We start from the raw sequence: 25,352 nt of genomic DNA, 5'->3' as shown, positions 1-25,352 counted from the left end.
AGGCCAAATGTCAGCAGAAAGACAGATGACTGACGGGTAATCACCAATTACACTAAGGCTGAATCTATCACTGTTGCTGCCTTCCACTAGCCTTGCCGTGACCCTAATCTGTGAAGATCTGAATAGCAAAAAACAGTGCTCTGGCAAGGGTTTGCAGGTTTTTTTCCCCTGCAGCATCAATCAATCAGCTGAGAGAGCACTTAACTCAACCTGCACAAGGCTTTGAACTCATAATCAAGTAGGAATGTGGGTGCTGCAGCCCGTTCCTTTGGAACCAAAGGGCAAGCTGTCGCACCCCGTCACACTTATCTAGAAAAATGAGCAGAGGGCCAAGCAGCGACACTGAATTAAACATTAACTCTTTCAAAATAAATAAGTTAATGGATGTTAATAATTATGTTATCTCAGTAAAATGCATTAAAATTTTCTATTAGTCTTTCTTGAAGGCTGTACTGAGGGACTGTATTTATTATAGATAGCCTAACTCCTGTTTTGAATTACCAGTAGCAAACATTTTATAAATCACCCAGGCTTTTTCTTGACATACTTCCGCAAAAATGCCAAAACCTGTAGACCAGCACAAGCAATTAATGGTGTGATATCATAAGAGTATCAAAAAGGGTACGGCTGTGCACCGGTTCCTATCTGTAAACCAACAGCTACACAGGAAAAAGCTCAGCTTGAAACATTAAAATTAGGCCATCCCTCTTTCTTGTTTCCTAAACTCCCTGTCATTTGGCCCCGTGACACTTTTAAATATTTATCACAAACTGAATGATCTGAGTGCCCAGCACAGTCCGCACAAGATAAACATTGTTTTCTCCCTCTCCGTTATGACTTCATCTCCTTCTGTCTCCTTCTGATGTGTTTATAGTGATTGTGTTTTTCTTCTTCTCATCAGGAGAGCACTGAGTAGGGAGCTAATACTGCTGAGATAGATGGGTATGCTTAACTTTACGCATGCGAGCCACTCTAGCAAGCCCAAGCTTAAGGCTCATTTTTGATATGTCACGTATGATATTTTAGTATTACCTCCATAACAAGGGGACTTAGGAATTCATGGCATCTCTCTCCTCCCAGAAGAACAGCTGGTGCCAAGTAGTTCATTACAAAGACTTTCGTAAATGAAAATCCAAGCATTTATCTATTTTTGTGTTGTTTAACTGTGATTTTGGCAATTTCCAGACAAAGGACGATAAGGCTTTATGAAATGTCCTCTTGGGACTGGATATTTTGAAATGCAATTTGCAATCTGTACCTTTATCCTCACTCAGCTCTGTTTCTTCTGATGATGATAGGCTGGGTACAGCTGTAGGCTTCGCCTCATCTGTAAGAACCCAGGAAATGAGAGAGACGTTATTCATTAGATATCAAACTGATGAATCAGTTGACTGAAAGAAAAAGGTTACACCTTATTCAGTGGTTTCTGTGACTAAGAAGCAAGATACTAGTACGGGGCTTGATTTTCTGCCCTTCTACCCATTCACGTTGTCTTCTCTGGGCATTACTGGTCTGACCATCTTCCCTAGGCTGGGGTAAGGCTTACACTACAATACTGCCAAAACTGTCTGTATTTCAATTTCCTTTAATATGGGGGGGGGAGTAACAGATATCGGTGTTGCTATTTGCTTTGAGATTCTTATTTTCATTAAATTCACCTATTTTGAGAAAAACAATTAAGCTTGTTCTTAACTTTAATCATGTCCATGAATCCCACTGGAAATGAAATAATTAAATGCAAATGCTTTCCTGAAAACAGAAGCTTTCCTGAATCAGGCCCTAAATTTAGTAACTCCCTGAAAATCAGCGGCACATAGATTTTCAATGGTAGAACATGCTGATGTAACTAGATAATTCACAGGTAAAACTAATACCTGAATTTAACTGAATCTTTTCATTTTCACTGTTGCTTTTGCTTGGCAGTTTTAATAAGCAAAAACCATTAGGAACATCTGTTTTTGTTTTTAGTTTTACATTTCTTTCAAAAGACTTCCCTCCTATGTTTCTGACAAAAATTATTCCTAATATAGTCACATAGTCATACAGGGGTTTTTTTTTAACTAGTTTAAAACAAGAGCTCTGAACCCCACCTTTTTGCTTCCCATGTGTTAACTGTGAAGTTCATCGATGATAGTATAGAGGCCAGATTAAAAAAAAGAGAAAAATCAGTAATAGCTGAACAATTCCAGACCAATCTTTGCACGCTATAACTGGCTTTTTCATCTATTATATAATATGAATATATAAGTATCTATGTAATGGCCTGGGTAGGAATACATTGTTTCTGTTTTTTTCTCCTACATTTTCTTCTACAATATTAAAGTGATGCTTTTGTGATTTGTCACACTGAGATGAAGGCTATGCCTTTTGGTTTAGAAAATACAGCAGTCTCAAATAAGCACTTCAGTATTTGAGGAGACTGCTCCTGACAATTACCATTCATAGTGATTAGAAGTGTTTCAGGCATGCACCCATGTATCTTGCAAAATCAGGTCATTTCCCACCGCCAAGCAAAGGGCAGAGAAGCAGCAGCCCTGGAAGTTCCCGATGACGTTTGCTTCCACAATGAGGAAATGGGAATGCAACAGTAATTCATTAGCTTTATGCTACTGACTCAAACTAACTGTATGCCTCTCTCTTATCACCATGTGAGCCAGCAGGGATAAATGTAAGGACAAATCATTTTTTCTATACTACTCCTCTGTGTGCCTATGGCTGAGAAGGTGACTCCTGGACCGCACATAGGCATAACAGTATCTTCAGGCAGGTACCTAAACGCGTTCCTCAGCTAGGACGTTCTCCGGACCTGGGACTTGAAAAGTCTGGATCTTTTCTTTGACACTCTCCATGACAGCTACAAAACATGTCTACCAATATTAGGTAGTAAAACAACGCACATGATATCTCTGATAAATCAAGTGTGGCAGCTCATAACATTTCAGGTCATAATGACAATTTTGGAAAAAAAACCACAATGCATTTAAGACAACCCCGGTAGCAGAGTAATAATTTAGAGATGTATATTTTCTTTACTTCTGGGAAAAATGAGACGCAGCTCATTCAATCCAGCTGTTTCATGAGTCAATATACCAGGGAAATATGCATCCCATCAGGAGACAGAGCGAATATAGCTGACAGGTATAGTGGGCTATATTTGGCACTTGTAGACAGTAACATAATTGGGTTAAACAGAAACCTCTGCAGTTTGAGCTCTCCTGAGCAGAAAGCCAAGCAGTGCTTGGTACTGTTAAAATGTTGACATTGCCAAGGCAAAGATATCCCCTTGCCTAGCCAGAGCTGCAAAAAAGAGCCTGGATTTGGACAGTGCGACTCACTGCCTCTTGCAGGGATGGAAAGAAGAGGTGGCGAGGAGGACACGACCTGTGGAAGGACCTCAAGAACTCAAGGACAGCAGGGATGGAAAGAAGAGGTGGTGAGGAGGACACGACCTGTGGAAGGACCTCAAGAACTCAAGGACAGCAGCAGCTGCTGACGTCCCGTTGCAGGAGACCAGCCTACGGGATGCCCTGGAGAAACGCAGCACCTTCACATTTGTGGCACGCACTGCGCGGGACCAGAAAAGGACTGCTCTCAAATGAATGTGACATCTGGAAAGAGCCACAACGCAGTAATTAGGCCAGATGATCTGGCCGACCGGCCTGACCGGCCTTCTTCAGCTCTGTCTTCCAGATACTGGTAACAATTTTCAGGACTGATTTAAAAAATAGTTCTCTACAAAACTGTTTCACGCGCTCTGAGTTAAATATGTGTAGGCAACACCCTGCACTACTAGGAGAAAGAAAACAACACAAAAAGCATTGTGTTACATGTCACACTGCAAAAAGAAACCCTAAGAAATAAGGGGATTTGTAGCTATTTTGACTGTCACTTCAGCTATTTTGATAACTGCTTAATTCCAGTTGTCATTTGCATCGAACAGAGTTTGGTAGGATGAAAAATACAACCAGAAACAGAAAAAAATAACAGAAAATCTATTTTGAACACTGAGTGACATTATATCTTAAAATACTGAACTTACTAGCTTGTAACATATAATTTATAAGCATGCCATCTGCAAAACCCACTGCTTGTGAACTCTGACATTTATTCACAGTATATGCAATATCTTTCTGTATGGATTTAAATCTTCATAACCCCTGAGACTTATGTAGACTATTTACTAAAACCTGAAAATACCTTCAAAAATCTTTAAAAGTGCAGCTTTTAATGAAGAAAGACCGCTTCCTCCTTCCCCCAAATTCCTTTCCCCAGTTTCTGTGCTACACAAAGTGCTACTCCAGTGTAGACACAGAGGGAAAATGATTTCTTTCTCATTAGAGGATTATCTAGAGATATGCCACCTTAAAGAGGGACTGTGGAGCGTGCAACTTAAACAGCAAAGTCTGCATTCCTGCATCGCAATACATTCATTCATAATGAATGGCGCTGGGGTCTCTCCCGGGAGAACCGCACAAGCCCTGAGTTAATCTGGTGAAAACGTACAAACATTTTCAGTCAATAGCATTGACTACGGTTATTGTTCACCAAGGTGGATAAAACCCAAGAAAGTCCTTTAAGGAGCTCGGCACAAACCTGCTTCTTGGCTCTGGCCCTCAGTCTCTTCGGTGTTTTGCTTCTCTTCTGGGCTGTTACCACCTATCAAGGAAACCACAAAAAAAATTACTTATATTATTTTATTGGCAATGGCAGCAGCAATATTAATTGTAACCAGTGCAGTATAAACTGTTATTTATAGCAAGGTCCTGTGATAAAAGGGGAGAGAGCTATAAAGGTAAACTGAAGAACTGCAAACATAAACAGTTGCATTTAAAACAGTCACGTTTCAAGTTAGGGAAGAGGGGGTTAGATTGAAGATTTTACCTCAGTAGGCAGAACTGGTCCATAACACTGGAAATATCTGTGCACCAAACAAAGATATTTCCTTAAACACTGTCTACAGTAGATAAAATTGTTGGCTGATCTTACTTTATTTATTTTATGAGGCTGTTTTTCTTGGATTCTTTTCCTCCTGTGCCATTTCCACGAGCCCCTTCCAGCGGCTGCGTTTTGGGCTTGCAGGACCTCTCCTAACAGCGATGCAAGGTGCGACTAGGAGGGGGAGAACTGCCTGAGACTTATTTTAACCCAAAAGGCTCAGAGCCACTTACAGTACATAAATGCATCACAAATGCCTACAAAGGAGAGTGCAAAATAAACCAAGGCGAGATGGCTAGGATTGCTAGGATTTAATGTTTTTTTTTTTCTTTTTACGTTCGCATTCATTCCCAATTTTCTCCACTTTTGCATTTGCATTCGTTATGCATTTTCTTCCCTCCAGTCCTCTTTCTGAAGGCAGGTACCAAACAGCGAATTACCGCTGAGAAAAGCATACGCCGGGGGAAGTCTACGGACAGAGGATCAAACCTTCTTAACCTTTGCTTGGCCCAATTAGAAAAGCATCGAGTAATCTGTCTTTTCCACAGTCAAGAGCCCTCTTTCAGCTCCACGAAAATACCAGCGGCTGCGGTGCAGCTTGCGGTGCCGCTCGCGGCTCTGCTCCCCCCGTGCCGGCACGCGAGCACCAGCCCTGCCGAGGCAGCGAGCGCGGCGCGTCCACGCCGGCAGAAGGGAAATTCACTCCCCAGCCTGCCAACGGCCGGATGACGATGCACGTGGTTTTTTTTTTTGCTGTGATCTCCTCCGGCTCCTGGATTTTTCTGGTTACAACCTCCGGGGAGCAACGCGGTGGAAGCACCACCTTACTCGGCGCTTCGGGGCTGCCGGAGAGGAGAGCGGGAGCAGAGACGCAACGAGGGAGGAGAAAGCAAGCAAGCGCGTGTGCTTTTCCGAAGCAAACGAGCACCTTCTGGCAGCCCGCTGGATCCAGCTCGTATTTAAAGAGGAGGCATGTTGCTCCGCTCTTTCGGGCAGGCAATACATCTCGGCATCCAGCAGATGGGACTAGCGGAGAAGCATTTGCTGCCTGACCCTGCGCAGAGCTGCTGTCTCGGGCGCCAGAGGAGCCCAGCGTCACTCCCCACCTGCGGCCGGGCTGGCTGGTGGCCATCAGCGGGGACTCGGGCCTCTTGGCTGCTTTGTAACTCTCTGAACTGATCTCAACCCGCCTTAACGGACGGCTAGCCATAGCGATTTCTTCGCACGTTAGTGAGTCTAACCTGGAGAAAAATCGTATTACACGGATGACCAAAATGATTTGATTAAAGCCAGCTTTTTTTTTTTTTTTTTTTTTTAGTTTTCTTTTAATCATTCTGCCTGTCCACACTGGGCACGAGGACAATGCATGAGGATTACACCCAAAATAGAAAATTAGCTAGGCTAGAAGGTACATTTTCCTTTCCCCCTCCTCCTTTCTTTCTAAAACCCGGGTTTTGGCCATTGCGAGCTTTGCAGCAAACCATTAATAAATACGAACGAATTCCTTGTTGCACCAGCACGTGTCCCACAGCGAGCGAGACGTCTGGCTCAGGAGCTGTGGGAAGGAACTGTCCGTTCAGGGCACCACCGTAACGCAGCGGTGGAAGGATATTTGAAAAGTCTTCACCATGAAGTCAGATCCAAAGAGAACGGTGCTTCACAGTTAAATAAGCGGTGCCAAACCCTAAAGAATTTCATTACGGCCAAGTGCAACATGTTTTGATTCACACAGACAGACTTCATATTCAGAAAAAGCAGGGCAGGCGCAAACAGTAACTACCGATACGTCACCGAGAACCATTTCGGCAATTACCTGACTGCATTCACTACACAAAACTACCTGGGAGATGATACTTGTTTCTACATCCATTAAAACAAGTATGACTATAACCATGAGTTATTTGGCTAAAATCAGGAGTTTGGGGGATTCATATTTATTCCCACGGGATTCCATCTCTTGTAAAGTCACTTTCTCAGACCAAACTTAGGTTACAAAAGCAGTTTTAAAGGGCGCGTTGTGCCTACGGAGTGACTTTGGTAAAATTAGGAAACATTAAAAGGAAGGAGAATAACAAAACACTAAAAAATTGAGTGGGCAAGCGATGCTCAAGTAAATGACTTCCAGAAGTAAGGGTTAAGCTTTGTCTGGCATGCAGGGTCTCTTCATCTCAGGAGAAAGGGAGGAAGCGAAGTATGAATACACCGATATGAAAGTAAACCAGAGGATGCGACAGTGACTAATCCCTGCACGTCTGACAAACGTTTTTTTTCCATTTGCTAAAACCCTTTCAACGAGCCTCTCACTAAGTGTCTTCTACTGATGAAGAGCCTGTTTGCAATTATTGCTCTCCATTGGAGCTGGGTGCAGAGCAAATGGAAAGGCTTTAAGCTTTAGCTTTAGCACGTGTTCAAGGCAAAGAGCTGCAAATACATTTTAAAAGAGTAGCAAGCCAGCTCTTCTCCATATTTTTATTCACCCCTCTTTTTTTTATTCACTCTCGTCTTCTCCAGTCAGAAAAGCCAGACCCAGTGCATTTCCCTTGAGTCTTCTCCATGACATTATTCATAATAAAAACGTCTTTTCCTCTGGATGGCTTCTGCAGTATCTGCCATCCTTCTCTTTACGTTATTGCAGCAGTTGGCAATTGCATTTCCTCTAGGTGAAAACTGTCCTCACAGTATCTATTTTGCCATTATACTAATAATTGAACAACAATCTGTCACTCACTCCAGAGGAGACAGAAAATGTGGTGTATGACATGTCGTGTCATTTTAGGCCAGCAAATGTAAATGATTTTGAGCCACATCAAAAGACAAATGGGAACATCTGTTTCTTTTCCCCAGCATGGCAGTCAGTTGAAAAACCAGGAGTTTGAGAGCTACAGTAGCATGATACAAATAAAATAAGCACATCAGTCACTAAAATACATACTTCTGGCCATTTTGCTTTCCTTTGCCAAGCTCGCCCTTCTCACTCTTTTTCTCTGGGACCAGTAAGGAAACTCCCCAAATGATTTATTCCCTCATTTGTATTCGGTAGCCAACAGGCTAACCAGCGATCAACCAGCACCCTCAGCAAGCTGGCAGAGCAAGCAGCACTTCCAACCAACCTAGAAAACCGGATACTCTGCCAGCGGCTGCCCACTCTGTGTTAAGGAGAGGTATTTGGCATGCACAGTCGTATGGCAGCTGCAGCAGCAGCCCCCAAACGAAGCAGCTGATACGATAAATAGTAAGCCAGCCGCCGGAGAGGAGAGGGGTGACACAGGAACCGAGGGAAAGTCCAGGGGACAATCTCCCGACTGCAGTGCCAGGGCAGGTTCCTGGGTTCTTCCCGTCTCCTCTGCAAGGGCCCAGGGGCACGTGGGGTTTTTGCATCTTTCACTGCTCCTGCTACACACATGGCAAGTCACAAATATTAACAGCCTGCCAGCCTCTTGGCTCCTCCTGTTGCAGAGCTGAACGAGGGCCAGGTTCTCACACACACCGGCCTCTCGAGAAGCACCTCTCCTCATAAGTAGTCAGAGACGAATTTAGGAGAGCTGAGGCTAAAGCCAGGGTGTCAAAAACTAATGCAAAAAGACATTTTCCAGAAGGAAGCAGATTTGCAGATAACATATTTTTAGTCAAAGGAAGAAATTCTGCCTAACCAATGCAAAACAGTCTACTTCCACCCCTCCAACACAGATGTTATGAAAATTGTTTCCGCTGCTGAGAATGTGGTACCTATGTTATGTGTAGGGTAGAAACAAACAGCCAGAGTAAGGGTCTTTCAAACAACCTGCTCCTTCCTGGAGCAGAAATAAATGATACAGAAGGCCATCGCCTGAGGGTCATGTCTTATTTGCCATTCGCACATATCTGCATAGGTAGCACGCCCCAAACACGGCGTTTCACCCTGTTACGTCCCAGCGTGGCTCCTGCCACGTAGGCATCCGCTGGTCCTCCCCGGGAGCCAGCAGCCTCATGCATCTCCCTCGGTCTGCCATGGGGACCTTGCTCACAGCTGGACCACACTTCTTGGAAGAAGGCAAATGCCAACCAAGATAAGAGATGCCACAGTTTTGAGCTTTCTTTCTAACAGCACAAAAATATTGCCATGGCAATCATATTAATGATGTGAAGGTCCTTCTAGGATAACAGGGAAACTAATTAATGAGAAAATTAAAAATATAGGCCTTGATCTTACAGCTGTTATGTTCTACACACATGAGTAGGTATGCTGACTTCAGTGGAACTCCTAATGTGAAAGAAGAAAGTACACATATATCTGTATACACACTCAAGATCATATCGCTTGCAAGCATTTTCGGATTATTCCAGTGGCAAAATGATAACAGACATAAAACAAAAAAGCACATACAAACAAAGGCCATTATTGCAGAACTGTAAATGCATTAAAATGAATCATTAGGGTGGTGGCCTGAGGTTACCAAACATTTTCAGTTTGAATTTCAATTTCTTTTAATTAAATTATGATTTAGGTCAGTTTTAATCACTCCTTGTGTATAACCCCTTTGGGGTAAATTTTAAGAGGGGCTAGTAAAGAATGATTGGCAGTAATTGTTTAAGGGGGTTATGAGACTTGTTCCCTCCTTGCTGTTTCAACAATTTGCCTCACTGCAGCAGACCTGAATGCACTGCTATCAATGCACTGAGCGCAGCTAAGTAGTCAGCCTAATAAATAACAGGTTTTCATTGTCATGCAGTCTTTTGTCAAGAATTGTTGGTGACTGTGGGAAAAAATGAGAAAACTATCACTCTTGGGGATTATCTCAGAGGTTAAAAATAACACTATCGTATTTCAGCTATTTAAAGTTCTGAGAAATACAGGAGCCTAATCTGAAGCCCACTGAAGTCAACAGGAGTGTTCCCCTCGCCTCACTCCTCTGCAGACCAGAAGGGCTTAGCTTCAAAGTACCTTTCCTAGCTAGGGGAGTGCCAGGGTATAAAGTGTGGGCCAAGAGCTATGACATCCAAGTAGGTGCTTGGGACACATAGGCACTCTGATTTTCCCCAGCTCACTTCATCCATAACATTGCTGAGAAGGTTGTGCTAGGTTGTTTTTGCTGGATATAATTCTTCTACGTGACATATAGCTTGACTCAGACTTTGCGGTACAGGTGCCTGGCATGAGATATCTAAATTTGACTGCAAAAGATGGTGATCATTGCTATTTCTGACTACCTGCAACTGCAACTGTTCAGACAAAATGAAAACAGCCATCTCCTGTTTGGCATGCAGAGCTTGAGCTCTCCAAAATATCCAGAATATGGACCTCATACCCTAAACACCATACATACCCTAAACACCATACGCTGGACCTATATAGGACAACTTGCATTTTGATGCAAAAAGTACACACACAGTGCTGCTGCACAAGTTATCTCTGTTATCATAGTACACAAAATTGAACAGAAGCTGCTCAAGTGATTTGATGCATGTTGAAGAGCAACCCTTGGCAGAGCTCGGAGCAGAAGCGAGGAGCCCTGATTCCTAGCCCTACAGGCAGTCCTATCTAAGAGAGAGAGAAAGAGAGGGACCCCAGATGTGGCTGGGTACAGCATAACCACAAATTTTATCTTTACTACATCAATTTACTCTTCATTCACACTTTTTTTGTGCAACTGATAGACTAGGTAACTGCACACTGCTAAGGCCTGCAGCACAGCTTCTTTTTGAGCCACAGTCAAAATAAAACATAAGAGCTATTTCAAACCATTGCATTCAGTCCACGAAATCACGTGGTGGTGCAATGTAACAAAGCAAAGAGCTGGACAGGGAAGCAACACGGGAGCTCGCACTCGTTGGAAACAGCATGGTGTGCTTAAGAGAAGCCCCCAACCATTCCACGTGAACCAAAACACGCACATTACTATGTCACATTAACATTTCAGAATTAAGGGACTAACCCTGTTTTCTGCCCTGGACCTGAACAATCACGATGGTTTACTTTTATTCACATAATGGTTAGAAATGAGAAATGAATGCCCTGACAGACGAAGCCCCTGCAGGTACGCTGGTTTGTCACTGTGTGTAATTCTTCTCTGACAACATTGCATTAGTCACTTTAGTAACTCAGTATTTGCACCGCAGCTCATCTCGGTAGAAAGAAAATCAACTCTGAAGCACTGAGTGTGAAAACAGGAATTGCAACTCTTTGTCTGGTACAGTCTGCATATACAGCTGCTAAAAGGAACCCCAACAGGTAAGTGGGAAAAGCGACAGGAGCAGGTATAACTTTTGGAGGCCAAAGCGAGCCACGTTTTCACAGTGGCACTGTGTGAGAGCCGCACGGCAATTTCATGAAATTGTAGTAGCCACTTCAACAAAGTAAAGAATCTTGTAAGAAGGGTTTGCTTGGAGAGCAAACCCAAATAAAAACAGAGATAACGTCCTGTTTTTCCCCCGGCTAAGTGGGATGTGATCACCTGATATTCGGAGAGCCGCAATCAGTCAAGCCAGATGGCAGACTTCAAAATAAAAGTGAAGAAAGGAACTATCAGCCAAAGCAGATAGGGGTTAATAGCATCTCTTTAAATATAACCAATCTGCATTAAGGTGAAATATTTTACAGACATGTTTGATACACAGCGTTCCCAGAGAACTTTTTCTGTAGTACTTTATCGTAATTCAGAAGTTTATTTAAGGATTTGGATTGGTGGTAAAAAGAATGCAGTAACTTCCAAGCTATCTTAATAAGAAGTAGCACTTTTAGGGCCGAATAAGTGGATGTGTGTTTTTGAAGTATAATTATGTGTCTGGATGTCCGTTTTTAGCATATCATCAGTGGAGCAGAAATTTATTGAAGAATATTACTGCCCTGTGGGATGCAACGGAGAGATGTAGCTACAATTTCTCAAGTGGCAAAAGAACCATTTGCTGTAAACTGAGGAACATTTTAAAACTTAATCAGAAGTCAAATCCAGTTAATATTTATCTTAAAGAGAAAATCGTCTCTGCATAGCATTAGAAGGCCCTTAAAAAAGATGCTTTGAACATCACTGTAGAATACCAACACACAACAGCTGCTATATGTACTTTAAAGTCCCCAGTTCAGCAAGCCACAGAAACCTCAAATCCTTCAGCAGGACTTCAGTTCCCTTGCTTGAGCTACCTATGGAATAGGGTAGGTTATTCACAGTCATACAGCTAACCACAGCCGTAAACCTTCTGCTACGGCAGTCACCACAACGGCTCACTGTTAAGAGCTACACTCCTGGAGCAGGATCCAAAGCTCAGAGCTGCATATCCAAACTTCCCCTGTATCGCAGAGGAACAGCTTAGCCCCTCAAAAATCTACATGCACAAGGAAGTATCTGAACATCCGCCTTTCTTTGAAGTACAGGTGTAACAGGCAAATCTGCAAGCAGGTACTTTATTTCCCCTTGGGAAAATGAATGCAGAACTTCCTCATGAGGGCAAATTGGCTTTGAACGAACAGAGCAGGGCTCAGTGGAGTCCTCAGAGGAGGACTAGTGGAATGCACTAGTGGGAAGATATGGGTTCAGCATTTACCCTCAGCCCAAGGGAGAGCAATGCCCACCTCCAAGGAAAGCGGCACAAGCCACACTGCTATGGACTGTTGTGGGTGTGCACACTACACCTCCCTCTATGGTGCTACGGAGAAGCTGCAAAGGTGCAAAATTCATGCCACATGAAGGGGAAGCCTTTCTCTGATCTTGCAATTAAGGTCTAAATGAGGCTTAGTTTCCAGTCAGAAGACTATGCACTTCTTGTCACTGGACAAAATCTTTCTAGGAAAAGGGATGAGAAGCCAGGTTGTCTCCCTCTCACTGAGTTTCTTACCTAATCACCATGATCTGCTGAACCAGAGAGTTATCAAGGTAAGGTGCAACTCCATTTCATCTCATTTCTACTGCATACTCAAATGAAAAGGCTGACATCTCTTGTCAACACAGCAGAGCTGATTCTGAGTGAGACAAGAGCTTGCTGATGAGCATAAATTCCTACCACTGCTGAACAACATTTCAGACATTTGATATTGCCCTTGAAAGTTAAGAGGTCTGTAGTGGGATGACCCCATCAGGCAAAGGAACCAACTCTACCAACTATTTCAAAGGTGATTTGTGTTCACTTTGACCTTTCTGGCTTGACTTATCCATCAAACTGTCCTCCTTCTCACCAGGTGAACAGAAAACAGACAAAGTTCATCCAGGATGTCCCGTTCCAACGAACTAGCTCCTAACACATACACCAGGCCTCAGCTAAGGTGATATCTTGCGATCAAGAACCTATCGATCTATCAAGAAGAATCTCCATTTTGGGTGAAGCTTATGAGCTGGAGTGAGACAACTTGCAGAGCTCCACTTCTGTCTTCAAATCCCTCGACTGAGGGCAGTCAGGAATCTGACCTCAAGAAGGCACAGAAACAGCTTCTGCTGCATGGATTGATTATCTTCTGCTGGAGGAAGAGACAGTTCAGGCATTTCTGCTGCTGTTATTAGACGTATTAGTTGTCTTTGATACAATATTGATCATCTGCAGACCATGGTGGGAATAGACAAGGCAGCTCTTCAGCCAGCTCTGTTTTATATCTTTCTGAGAAATCAAAAGAGAAGACAAGGGCAACAGGTTTTCTTCTCCCAGTACCAAGAAAATCTATTACACACTCCTCACTGTTCAGGATGTACAGAAAGACATTTGGGGAGGTAGTAAAAAGAAATAAGGAGCATTTATAATTTTGTTTCATTAGACTCTTTTAAATTGTTTAATTTTGCTTGGTAGTGATAAGTGGGATGCGAACACTAGACCTGCAACATATGTGCTAGCTCGTGGCTATTACGCTGTGACAGGTACTGCTGTTTTGTCTATGTAATTACTTTAGGGTTGTGTTATAAAGCTCTTGAAGTAAGACACGCTAAGTTTTGTTTAGTGCCAAACATATTTTTCTTACCTCAGACTTTATAATCACACAGTCACTGAGTGCACCTGACTGAGGGGAAAGCCAAAATTATCACCGTCTGATTCTACCCCCCAGGGTCTGGGGGACAAAAAAATAAAAAGAATTACAGTGCATGCTTGCACACTGAAAACCTGCAATACTGCAGGGACCCTGGAAGTAAAGAATATTTCCCCACCTATCCAATCTACCCACTTCCCCAGACAATAACCCATCCTACAGTGAAAAACTCCTGAATACAACAACTGACAAGAAAATCTGCTATGCAGTTCATGCTTGCTTTTCTCTCTCAATGGCCTGAATGCAGAGAACAATATATCTAGTAGCATAATAACAGACACCATTAATACTTTAGAGGTTCAGCATAAAATTGCTTTCATTAGCATGTCAAGTGTTTATTTTAGCTTACTGCAAAACAAGCTCCTCACATACAGGCACTTACTCGACTTTCCTTGATTGCAGAGAGGGTAATAACGAAGGAACCTGCTTTCCATGCTCTTCTGTGGAGACTTTCACATGCACCAAAACGATATAGCTCCATTACCTCCAACCAACGAACCAGCTTGGCATGAGGTCGCAAAATATTACAGCAGAAATATAACTGAACACCGTGGAACAGTTTTTACAGACCGTCACAAACGGCATGTGTATGAGGGTGGCAGGAGGCTGTGAAAAGAGCAAGTCATATTCCCGTCTTCAGTCTAAACGGACACTGAGAATAAAGTAGAGGGAAAAAAATCTGGTTCTTCTTGTGCCTCAGGGTGTGTTTGTTAAATATGTTATTTCTAGTCATGGCATCGAGGGGAAAATAATATCGTGCATTAAATGTAAGTATCTTTGGGCTTGCTTTTATGGCTAAAAGCTCCCCCACCTTTTCTTTTTTTTTTAAACTTAGGGTAACTAAAGCATGTGAACTATCCTGAGGTTAAAATGCAGTGAAGACGAAGCACTTCAGTTTTACCATGAGGAAAATTCAACAAAGTTGACCTCAGGCAGAGCTTGGCTTTACTGAGTTTTATTCGAGACTGCTTATATGCATTAGCTACTCTAAAGATTTTTTTTTTTTTAAAAAGGCAGTTTCTTGGAAATAAAGACAAACCCCTACCTAAATAAAAATACTCAGTTCTGGTTCACATCACTTATTGATAGCTTTCCTAATCTTCAAGGGTCGCCATTAGAAGTTCTTTCACTCAGGCAGAAACCACAGCCTAGCTAATAATGAGAACAATAGAAACTAAACTCTCCTCTCGGACAAATCTGAGCAAATCCCACTCACTTAAATGGAAATGACTCACAGGTGTGTTGCATTAGAATCCGGCCACTTTGCAGCTTTATGGGAACGCAGGATCGGGAGCCTAGCTGCTTGAGTCCTCCTCGAAACGGAGGCGTAGGTAATTCCACAGAAATCTGATCCAGGCCGCTTCCCCGACCGCCCACAGCAAACACTTTAATTACTTTTTTCCATCGCAACAACCCTCCAGTCTAAATTTAGACTTTCAATCCTAAACATTACAGGCCTGATTTCCGCCTAAGGAGAAGCAAACTCTGCCACCAGCTAGATTAAATTCTGCAGCGGTGATAATGTGCCACAGGCCTCAACTCTGCATCAGCAAAATCTGCGGCGGAGCATCAAATTCGAGGCATCCAGGCATTTTGCAATTCTGGGTAGTGCAGTCATCCTGTGGCCGTGCTCCTCCCTTCGCCCTTCCCATGCATTTGCCTGCACTCCACAAAGTGAGCTGTAGGTCAGCAGGAAACCTCGGCAGGAATAGCGAGCTAGGTGACCGTATCTAGTGAACCACAGGAATAGTTAGTGGAACAGCATGAGCTCTTTTTCCAAACAAAAGGAAAAACCTGCAGTTCCGCAACACTTTTTTCGCCCCGGTAGAATGATGGCTTTTAGTCATGTTCCGAATAAAAATGTACCATAAAAATGACCACCGTTTGCCCCGTTTAGGGACAGGGAAAATGGTACCACTGGACGTTGCTCCCCTATGATCCCGCACACCATTTAGCCTGCCTATAAATGCGTGTGGTTTGTCATCGTGGAATTCTCCAATCGAAACACAAAATTGTTTTTTTAATTTCAGCCGGGTTTAGTGCAGCATTAAAGGAAAGAAGACCGGTCAGGATGCGATTTCTTGAGTCTCCCCACACCTTCCAGGCGATGACAGCTCTTGCTTTAAGTACTTGCCATTAACAACCAGTCACAATGTTAGTGACAGGACATTACTAGCAGTTACTTAACGTGATAGATGTTAACATTTTTCTGCTCTTTATGACTCACACTATACCCCAGCCAGAATATTTTAGGAGCTGAATGCACAGCACCGGGTCAAAATGATGAGGCTCACAGAGCAACTGGTTGAGGTGCAGAATGAGACATGTCATTTTTGGAACATTAGGTCAAAAAGCATCCACGATAACGAGGTGAACTGGGTTAAAGCTTAAGGTTCATCCTTTTAGCTATTTCACACAAGGGGAACCCTCCCACATTTAGGCATTTTGCTGTGCAACACAGACGAGACCAACATGAAAATCTGCACTGTGAATATTAGTCTTTGATGTTAACATCTTTTAACAACTCTCCCAATGAGATACATGTTATGAAAAGACACTTTGCTCCAAATTTAGAAGCCCACGGACTGCATTACCTCTGCACACATGGACTAGCTGCCCTGTAAAGACTCGAGTACAGGAGAGCACTCTTTTCAGAACAAACTGGAAGCCTAACATTAAGCATCTTTAATTTTCAACCATGGATAGATGTAATACGCTGCATAAGATGCGGAGCCATAAAGACCATAATTGAAGTGGAAACACACACAATAAGGTTTTTTCATCGAAAAGGAAAGCAAGAATTTTATTGTCCTGTGTATTGCTGCGGATGGTTGATTTACCTGACCAATTTAACCAACCAAACAGACTATGACCTGAGCACTGCACAACATGCATCACATTTTATATTATTAATTATATGAAGTCAGAACAGGTTAGAAATAAACCAGCAACAATTTTCCATTTTATATCAGCAATAATCAGTAGCCTGTAACACAAAAATAGCATTTGTAATTCTGAACCTATCTTGAGGGGAAATATACTTTAGAAGAATTACAGTCTCATGATCTAGTCCAAAAGATACTTTTCAAGTATGTGCAAATAGCATTCTTAAATGAAAGTATGCTATGCTGCCTTTCTTAAGAATTCAGAGTAAACCTTCCCCCTCCCAAAATGAAAAACAAATTAATGCCTTTGAAAAGATGCCAGACCACCTACCTTCAGCATCATTTTGAAGATCGTCAGGCTGCTCTGCTTTGCACGTTGTGGGAGATGGGGGCTGGCCTTTTTGCTCCAATCCTTCTTTAAGCATAAAAATATATTAAATATATTATTTTCAAGTTGTATCGTCATATCAAACATTACTATGTATGATAGTGCAACCATGAGCACATTTTATCTCAGCACTCTGTTCAGTGCCTGATGCCTACCTTTGTATCACAAAAATTCATTACAGCATCATTTGCTATAAAAGGATCATAATAGTTATCCTTCAGGTTGGGTTGGACTTAGTACCTAACTTTTATACAGCAGCAGTGAAGAAAGCTCATACTAAATCGAACTACTTCTTCACAATCTCTTAATCTCTTCAGAAAAAAAAAAGAAAAATGTTTTAATTTCTAGTTTCTAAAGGAGTATATATTATATTGCATTATGGAGCCATGGAGAAATAATCTGAACGAAATGATTTTTTCTTCTCAGCTCAATTCTCCATTCAAAATTACAATGTATTATGAAAGGAATATTGATGGAAATCAGTAATAAAACGAGTGGTAGGGAAGAAAGTTTGATAATGAATTAAAGTTAGAGAAATGAAAGCATCACAAAGTAGAAATACTCAGGTTTGAAAAAAGATTTCAACCTTTCAGCCAGAAAACAACAGGAAGATAAAGGCAAAAGAAACTCTCTTAAGTAAAAGAGTAACTGAGGCTAGTAAAGTTTAATAACACCCTTATTCATAGCAACTTAATTACAGTATTTAAAATTAGTTGGTTAAACTTTAAAAATTACGAAGGGTTTATACAACATTTTCTAAGTAACTTGTCACGTCAACGACCTTAACATAAGGCACCAAATTATTATTTGTTTGCTGAGATAGACCTCAAGGCACAAACCGATAGCAGAGGCAGCCTGTTAGTAGAAAGGGGAAGCAGAATTGGAAATTCATCATAAAAAGGCATTTCTAAATTAAGACATTTAATGAAAACACACTTCAACAAAACATACACAGAAGTAAAAACCCATAGTACAGTTCCGCCTAGGATCCCCCTCAGTCTAACACTGGTGATAACCATAAAGCCCACAACCTCATAAAAGAGGAATGAGAAATTCAAATTACAGAAAATATCTGCCTAAAATTTGGGGGAGATGGAAACGGGGAGGATGGCCATGAGGTGGGAAGGCTGATGTTCATGTTACTGCACTAATGCTAATGTGAACGTGGACCAAACCACATGGTAATAACTGGAAAAAAGATTCCAAAATGTAAACTGAAATGTACAGGAGACCTTGAATATTTGTAACCGGGAAACTTAGGACGGGATATGACCTTGCTTGATTTAGCCCCACTGCCATGCCACGAGCAAATAAGAGTCATGGTATTACCTCGAACTGTCACAGCTAATTGGCAACTGGAAAAAAAAGAATCTATGTACATATTGGAAATGTCTTATGTGTTTTGAAAACTCCCATCTCTCCATAAATACTCCACAAAATCATCTGTTCTGGATGTCCGTGAATATGTAAACCACACTCGGCAATCAGATGCCCAGTTCTCATGAAGTACTTAGCTCTGCTAAGAGCTGAAGACACTAGCCTTCAACATCCATCTCCCTCCCTTCTACAACTACGTGTTCCTGGAAACAAAAGCTAAAAGTTTCCAAACACTGGGTCAGAAACAAAGAAGTAAGGATGTGGAAAAGGAATTGGTAGTATCAAGGAGAATATCGCATTCTTTCAAGAGACAAAAAGGGAGTGAATCCTGGGCTTCACAAAGAGCCCAGAAAACTCAGAAATGCTCTCTGCCTGCCCCCCTAGGAAACTGGTTATTCTTTTGGGCTTAAATCTTAAAACAAGAGCCCCTGGATTTGGAAACTGGCAAGAATTTACAGGAAGCAGCAGCTCAAAATGTCAAGAAACATTCCAAAAAGGAGATCTGTGAGCGAGTAATTAAATTAAATTTTACTTATTTAATTTTAGGGAACAAACATTGCATTTCACTCAACAAAAGCCAAAAAGAATATTGTTCCTACAAATTTCTTCTAGCACAGAATTTCTATTTCATTACAGAATGCCATGTAGTTCAGAGCAGAAGGGGCCCTTACTGATTAGTAAGTAACTGATTTACTGCAAAACAGACACGCTTTGAGTTTTGGCTTGGTATCAGGAAATAGACCTTTCCTACAGCATGTAACATTAGAGCATATTCATGTCATCGCATTTGTTCATCTGAATTTGAAATTCAAATACAATATATTGAGGAAAACAAGAGTTTTCAAGTGCTAAGATCAATTTACTTCTGGCCCGGTGAGCATGCAAAACTAACCACAAGGAATGCAGTGGGGGAAAAGAAAGGTTAAAAAAAAAAAAAAAGACACATTTTGTCAACCCTTCAAAGGGGTTACTCAAAAGTAATGGTGATGTTCAACAAGAGCTTCAATACAAACAACAGAAATCCTGAAAATAACCAAGCTTTTAAAGATTGATTCCTGCCAACACTCCCCTATTCATTTAAAAAATAACTTGAATATTTAGAATGGACCATATTGATGTATGGCTTCTTTGGTTCTAATGACACCTTGCACTACCTGCTATTTTCCCCTTTTTGGTTGACAATGATTCGCTTCAGGAGACGAATCAATAGGAGAGTTTCAATCAACACTCACCCCTTTCATGATGAATTTTATCATCTAACCAATCTGTGAGGCTTTCTCCAGTCCCACAAGTCAAATGTCAATCAAGTTTAAGTGCAAGTGTCCAGCCAGGTCTTTCAGGAGTATCTGAATACATTAGATGATATAGCCAACATCTTAATTGACAGCACAAAGACCGAGAGGGAGGGGGCTTACATTCAGAGAGGTCAGAACTGTTACTGTCTCAAAAGAAATGGTCTTTCTGCACTCTACAGAGATCTTTAAAATGCTCACAAAAGGATGTAGAGGCACTGTCCCAGGAGAGTAAGGTTTCATTCACAATTTCATTGCTTTTTAGCAGATATCCCTCATTCCGGAGAAAGAAAGGGATTTTTGCACGCTTCAAAATAATATCTTTTTATTATGGCCAAGATACAACTCTTAACCCTTTCTGCTCTACAATGGTATGCACACGTCTTTCAGAACAGTTAGCCAAATATTATAGGAACACTGCTTGCAAATCTCTGTTTAAATTCTAGACTGGAGTCTCAACTGATCGTATTTAAAGCTTTTCTAATTGTGACCATCCGTACAAAAAGGTTTCTGAGCTCTACGATTGTGAGAAATGTCTCTTCTTTATAGGCTAATTCGCATGGTCAACAAGCCACTTGAATCTTGCGGTGTCTCTCAAAGCGAGCCTTTCCCCAAATCCCTCACGACTTCCAGATGTCACCGGTTACAAGTGCCTCCCATTTTCCTCTCACTGAAAGAGAAACTCTCCCTCCAAAATGAAGCATCCAAATATAAGAGCGTGTATGTAGCAGAACGCACAAAAAAATAACATGCTTACACAGCCTCGTTTTTAGCAGGGCTTCTACTGTTTGTGTGAATAAGACCTCTTGTCCTGCTGTCCTAGCTGGTTGCTGCTTCTGAAGTAACGAACGGGTGATGAAGTAGGATGCTCTGGACAGACACAGGATAACTAACAGGGCATTTATTATGAATGACTATTAGATGGGAAACAAAAGACAGCAGTGGGGCAACCTGCAGGCAGGTGAGGTCGGAAGGCTTCCCTGCCAGGGAGGGATGAAGCTGAATGGGTTGAGGAAGAATATAGATTCAGAATTCAAACACTTTTCTATGTGTTTTTTTTTTTTTTTTTTTTGAATAGTAAGAGAATTAACTTATGTCAGTGCATAATAATGCAGTATTATCGTGTAGGAATCTGGACTATGCTGCTCATAATAGCACATGCTTCCATAATTTCCAGATGCAGTCACTGCAATTGGGCACACAGTTATGGCAGTATTAGGGGTTATTCTCCATGCTTCTATGGTTGGATATGTGAATCTATGAGTATAAAAGCCAAGTCCTTCAGAAGTTAAAGTTTAGAATAATCTTCCCTTAATGGAGCTTAAAACATTAAGGACCATCACTCTGTAGTGTTAAATCACTGAAGTTAAAGGTAGACAAGACTACTAGGTCATTTGGTCCTTCCCTTTGCTGATGTAGGATATCATTCATAAAGGAAATCTGAGATGTAAAAACTGCAAAAGTCTGCACCTGCTATTACTATATCTGCTCTTTTGACTCAAGGCATTCTAACAGCAAACAATGAAATACAGTAACACCAAGGCTTTTTGAATTAAATGGCATGGTTATTTTAGCAGCTGCTACAAGAGAAAACATCCAGAATAACAAACTGATGAGTTAAAAACCTATGAGTTAGATGCCATTAAAGGAGTGGTCTTGGATATGTGTATTTAATAAGACTATGTTATTCTTATTTTTCAATTATTTTTCTTATTCTAGTACACCCAATAAAGGCAGTGACATTATGTTATTAACTCATTAAAATGATCATTTGTGCCTGTTGACTTTACAATATTAATGTAGATATTAATGGAAAGTATCTGGTAGACAAGCAATTAAGATATTCCCTTATTTATTTTGAAGAGAAATCATAGAAAGAAAGGCCTTTTTGAGAGTAATAAGATATTTGCAGTTCAGGGTGGTAGAAACACAAGACAGAGTTACTCTCATAATGTGTCCATCACTCAATAAAACGCACATTTGGTCATCTGGTATTTCTTACCCCAGGCTAATTCTCTAGATGTTCCCAAGGCCTAATCTGGTGTGTACTGAAGTTAATGGACATATTCCCACTGACTTCAGCTGACACCAGGATCGCTTTCTTTTTCTGCTAACTCTTGCCACCAGGTTTTAATTAGGACTGATTCTGCAGCCTCTATCTCATCCTATTACGTTCTTTAAACTGAACGTGGCACAGATCCAGCCAGACCCCATCACACTTGACTCCCTGTGCTTCCCCGTGTTTTCTGTTGGCTAGCTGTTGGCCCTTCAGAAACACTGAGCCAGGAGGAGGTAGCAGGCACAGGAACTTAGGTGAAATTTAGGAGATTTGAATCTCCCAAAGGTCCTACACACCTAGTGTGGGACATGTGCACTCCAGGAACCCAACATTTCTTTTCTTTTTCTTTTCTTTTTTTCCAGAGGAATTAGAGAAATAACCCCAAAGCAAGCTTTGACTAGAGGTTGGGTAGGAATAGCTCAACAATCCCAGATCATCAATATCGGTGCCAACTACTGATTCCATCTGCTGGAGTCATGGCCCATGAAGTCAAATGGAATGAAGAATGATTATTCAGTTAATATCTTGAAGTGGTGACTATAGGTTGCTACTCTATTTTTCCCTCCTAACAGTTATAAGCAGATATCCTTCAGACTGATAACTATCACAGCATAAAAACGAAAACTCCCCTCAATGCAGAGATGTATGTATTGGTAACTTTCTGCAAATGCATCCTACAATCATTAAAAAGTTCCTACACAAAGAGGTCAAAAGGGCAAAACTCCCCACTACTGCCGTAGATACACAAAAGATATTTCACTTTGGCCATATACATACCCACTGATTCCCAAAAATATCTCCAAAAGGTAAAGAAACAGCCAATAGAAGCTGCTGAAGTTCCTGGCACCCTACAGGCAAACCTCTGAGAGAAGCTACGATGTCATCTGTTTCATACACACAAAAAAGCAGATAAAATACCCTACTCAAATGACTTAATTCGGTGATAATTTCCCAGAGCAGCTATGTAGCTTCACCTAAATTAATGAAGCTGTGAAGGATACAAGGCAAGAAAGAAGTGACTGGCTATTAAGTGGAAATACACTTCCTTTGAATTGTAATTTAAACTGCTTTAAAAAAAATCAATGCAATTTACATCATCTCCATAAAAGCAACAAGACAAAAGAATGCAAAGTAATTGGGTTTATAAAAATATACATGCCATGATAACTGTAAAAAATGAAATGGGAAATATTAGAAGAATACTAAAAATTCTACTGTATCTTCAGCAAATGTTTGCCCTACAATGGTAGTCTTCATTTTTCTACTTTTAGGTATATAGGTACAACCATATCAATCACACTAATCTTATTAAAATTTCTAAAAGCTCCTATCCTTCAATAATCTTGACACCAAAAAAAATTATACTTCTACGTAATGAAATCAACAGGCCAGAACAGCCATAAAAGAATGTGCTAACACATCAGTTATCTGCCTGTGTATATCCATGTTTACACACTGATGCATATACATCATTATTCCAGAACTTCACAGGCTAGTTAACTGGTTGCATAAATCATCATAACCTGTTTGTCTTTGTTTGTCTCACCTTGCCCATTTAACCAGCCAACATACTGCTTCAAAAGCTTTTACCACTCTTTGCTGGCTGGCATATCTCTGCCTTCTTCCACGTGGCTCTTCTATGTGATCTCATGGTCAATAGTGGGGCCCATATTGTTCAGTACCTTCAACAACTGGTGTGATGAGATCTGCAGATGATACTCAATTATGGGAGATGGTTTACATACTGAACAGAGGAGTTTCAGTCCAGAGGGAACCAAGAACTGAGAAACTGGAAGCCTGGGCCAGCAGCAACCTCATGAAGTTCAACAAGGGGAAGTGCAGACTACTGTCTCTGGGGTAGAATAACCCTATGCATCAATCACCACAGGCTGGGAACTAACTGGCTGAGCAGCAGACCTCCCATAGAAGCTTTAGAAATCATAGGGGATACCACATTGAGCAAAAGCCAGCACTGCAATAAGAAAACTATACGGCAGGCAATTTTAGGTGAAGCGTAGCCAGCAAGTTGAGGGAAGTTATTATTCCCCTCTAGTCAGCACTAGTGAAGTTGTACGTAGAATAGCATGTCCAGTTTTCCCCTGCCATGTTCAGGAAGGGTGTTCAGAAACTAGAGAAGGCCCAGCAAAGGCCTATCAAGATAAGTCAGGGGCAGAGAGGACACATCCTTCAAGGAGAAGTTGAGTGAGACAAACTGGTTTAATCTGGTAAAGAGAAGGTCAAGGGACAATCCTACAACTAGGGCAGCCTACAAGGACATGGAAGGGAGTCACAAAGATGATGGAGCAAAACTCTTCTCCGTAGCGGCAGATGATACAACATGGGGCACAAGTCACAAGAAACTCAGGAGGTTCAGACTGGATATTAGAAAACCTTCTTCACTATACGAGTAGTGCAGCACATGAAATGGTAGCCAGGGAGACTGTGAGTTCCCCATCCTTGGAAGTTTTCAAGACTCAGTAAGAAAGAGCTACATCTGATCTAGTCTAGTGTTAACGACAGCCCTTCTTCAGGAAGGAGGCTGGACTAGGTGACAGCCAGAGACCCCATCCAGCTTCAATGACTCTGTGTCATCATATCTAATTCTCATTCCTTTCTTTTCCTTGTTTCTCAGGCCTTTTTTTCCTCATCCCTCAATTCCATCCACCTACTTCAGGACTAGCCTTAAATGTTAATACTTGTATTAAATAGCAAACTAGGAGAACCAGGAAAAAAAAAAACTTTCTGAAACATTGTCCAGTGAAGTTCAATATATTTAAGAGTTTGTTAGAAAGTTTTGCTGATGTATTCATTGCACACAAATCATGATCACTAATCACAATTGCAAATGACTCAGGAATTGCTGTAGTCACACCTTTTTAAAGGCAAAGACACTGTAGAATTTTAATTACTTCCCATTCATGTTCAAGATAGTTATTAAGAAAAAGCAATTGAATACCACTCAGGGGCTAGTAACAGATGATGACATTAAAAAGTTAGTCTTAGCCATTTTTACCTTGTATTATTTATTATCAGAAATGGTTTTCCTTATGTTATGCTAAAATACAGATATGACTGTGGTAACTGTTGGCAATGAATGATTGGCACTGCTCATTACAACCAAGGCAATTAGTTTTAAGAACTCTCTCAGTTTTGTTGATGCTTAGCAGAAGCAGTATGTTTTAGCATAAAATATTATTTACTCACCCGTCTCCTCAGTCATCTCAGTCTCTTCTTCATTATCATCATCTGTCAAAAAAAAATTGAAAGAAAATGATTAATAAGAATAGCAGGAAACTTCTAAAATATAATATTCCATGCTTCAAAATGCTCATATCTTAGGTTGCCTCCTCCTATTTAACACCTTATAGTGAGATGCAGAGGTGGGTGGGAAAAGAAGGGTTTGATATTAGAGGAAATGCAGGGAATAAAGACA

At 41.3% G+C, this 25,352-nt stretch overlaps 1 protein-coding gene across 4 annotated transcripts in view; it reads right to left on the bottom strand.

Moving 5' to 3' along the window:
* Window positions 1-25,352, bottom strand: part of MACROD2 (mono-ADP ribosylhydrolase 2) — an 858,592-nt gene that overhangs the window by 48,024 nt on the left and 785,216 nt on the right. For 2 of the 4 annotated variants that reach the window (XM_064510050.1, XM_064510053.1), the window contains 4 exons: window positions 25,124-25,165; window positions 17,135-17,215; window positions 4,594-4,656; window positions 1,259-1,327 (listed from right to left, as the gene is read on the bottom strand). In XM_064510050.1, coding sequence (XP_064366120.1) covers window positions 1,259-1,327; window positions 4,594-4,656; window positions 17,135-17,215; window positions 25,124-25,165 — 255 coding nt within the window. Of the gene's footprint in view, window positions 1-1,258; window positions 1,328-4,593; window positions 4,657-17,134; window positions 17,219-25,123; window positions 25,166-25,352 lie in introns of all 4 variants that reach the window. The other 2 variants (XM_064510049.1, XM_064510051.1) reach the window with 1 other exon arrangement.

Source organism: Dromaius novaehollandiae, chromosome 3 (assembly GCF_036370855.1).
Source record: "Dromaius novaehollandiae isolate bDroNov1 chromosome 3, bDroNov1.hap1, whole genome shotgun sequence".
Classification (NCBI taxonomy): domain Eukaryota; kingdom Metazoa; phylum Chordata; class Aves; order Casuariiformes; family Dromaiidae; genus Dromaius; species Dromaius novaehollandiae.
Note: the sequence above shows the minus strand (reverse complement) of the source record. Positions and strands in the feature narration are given on the sequence as shown.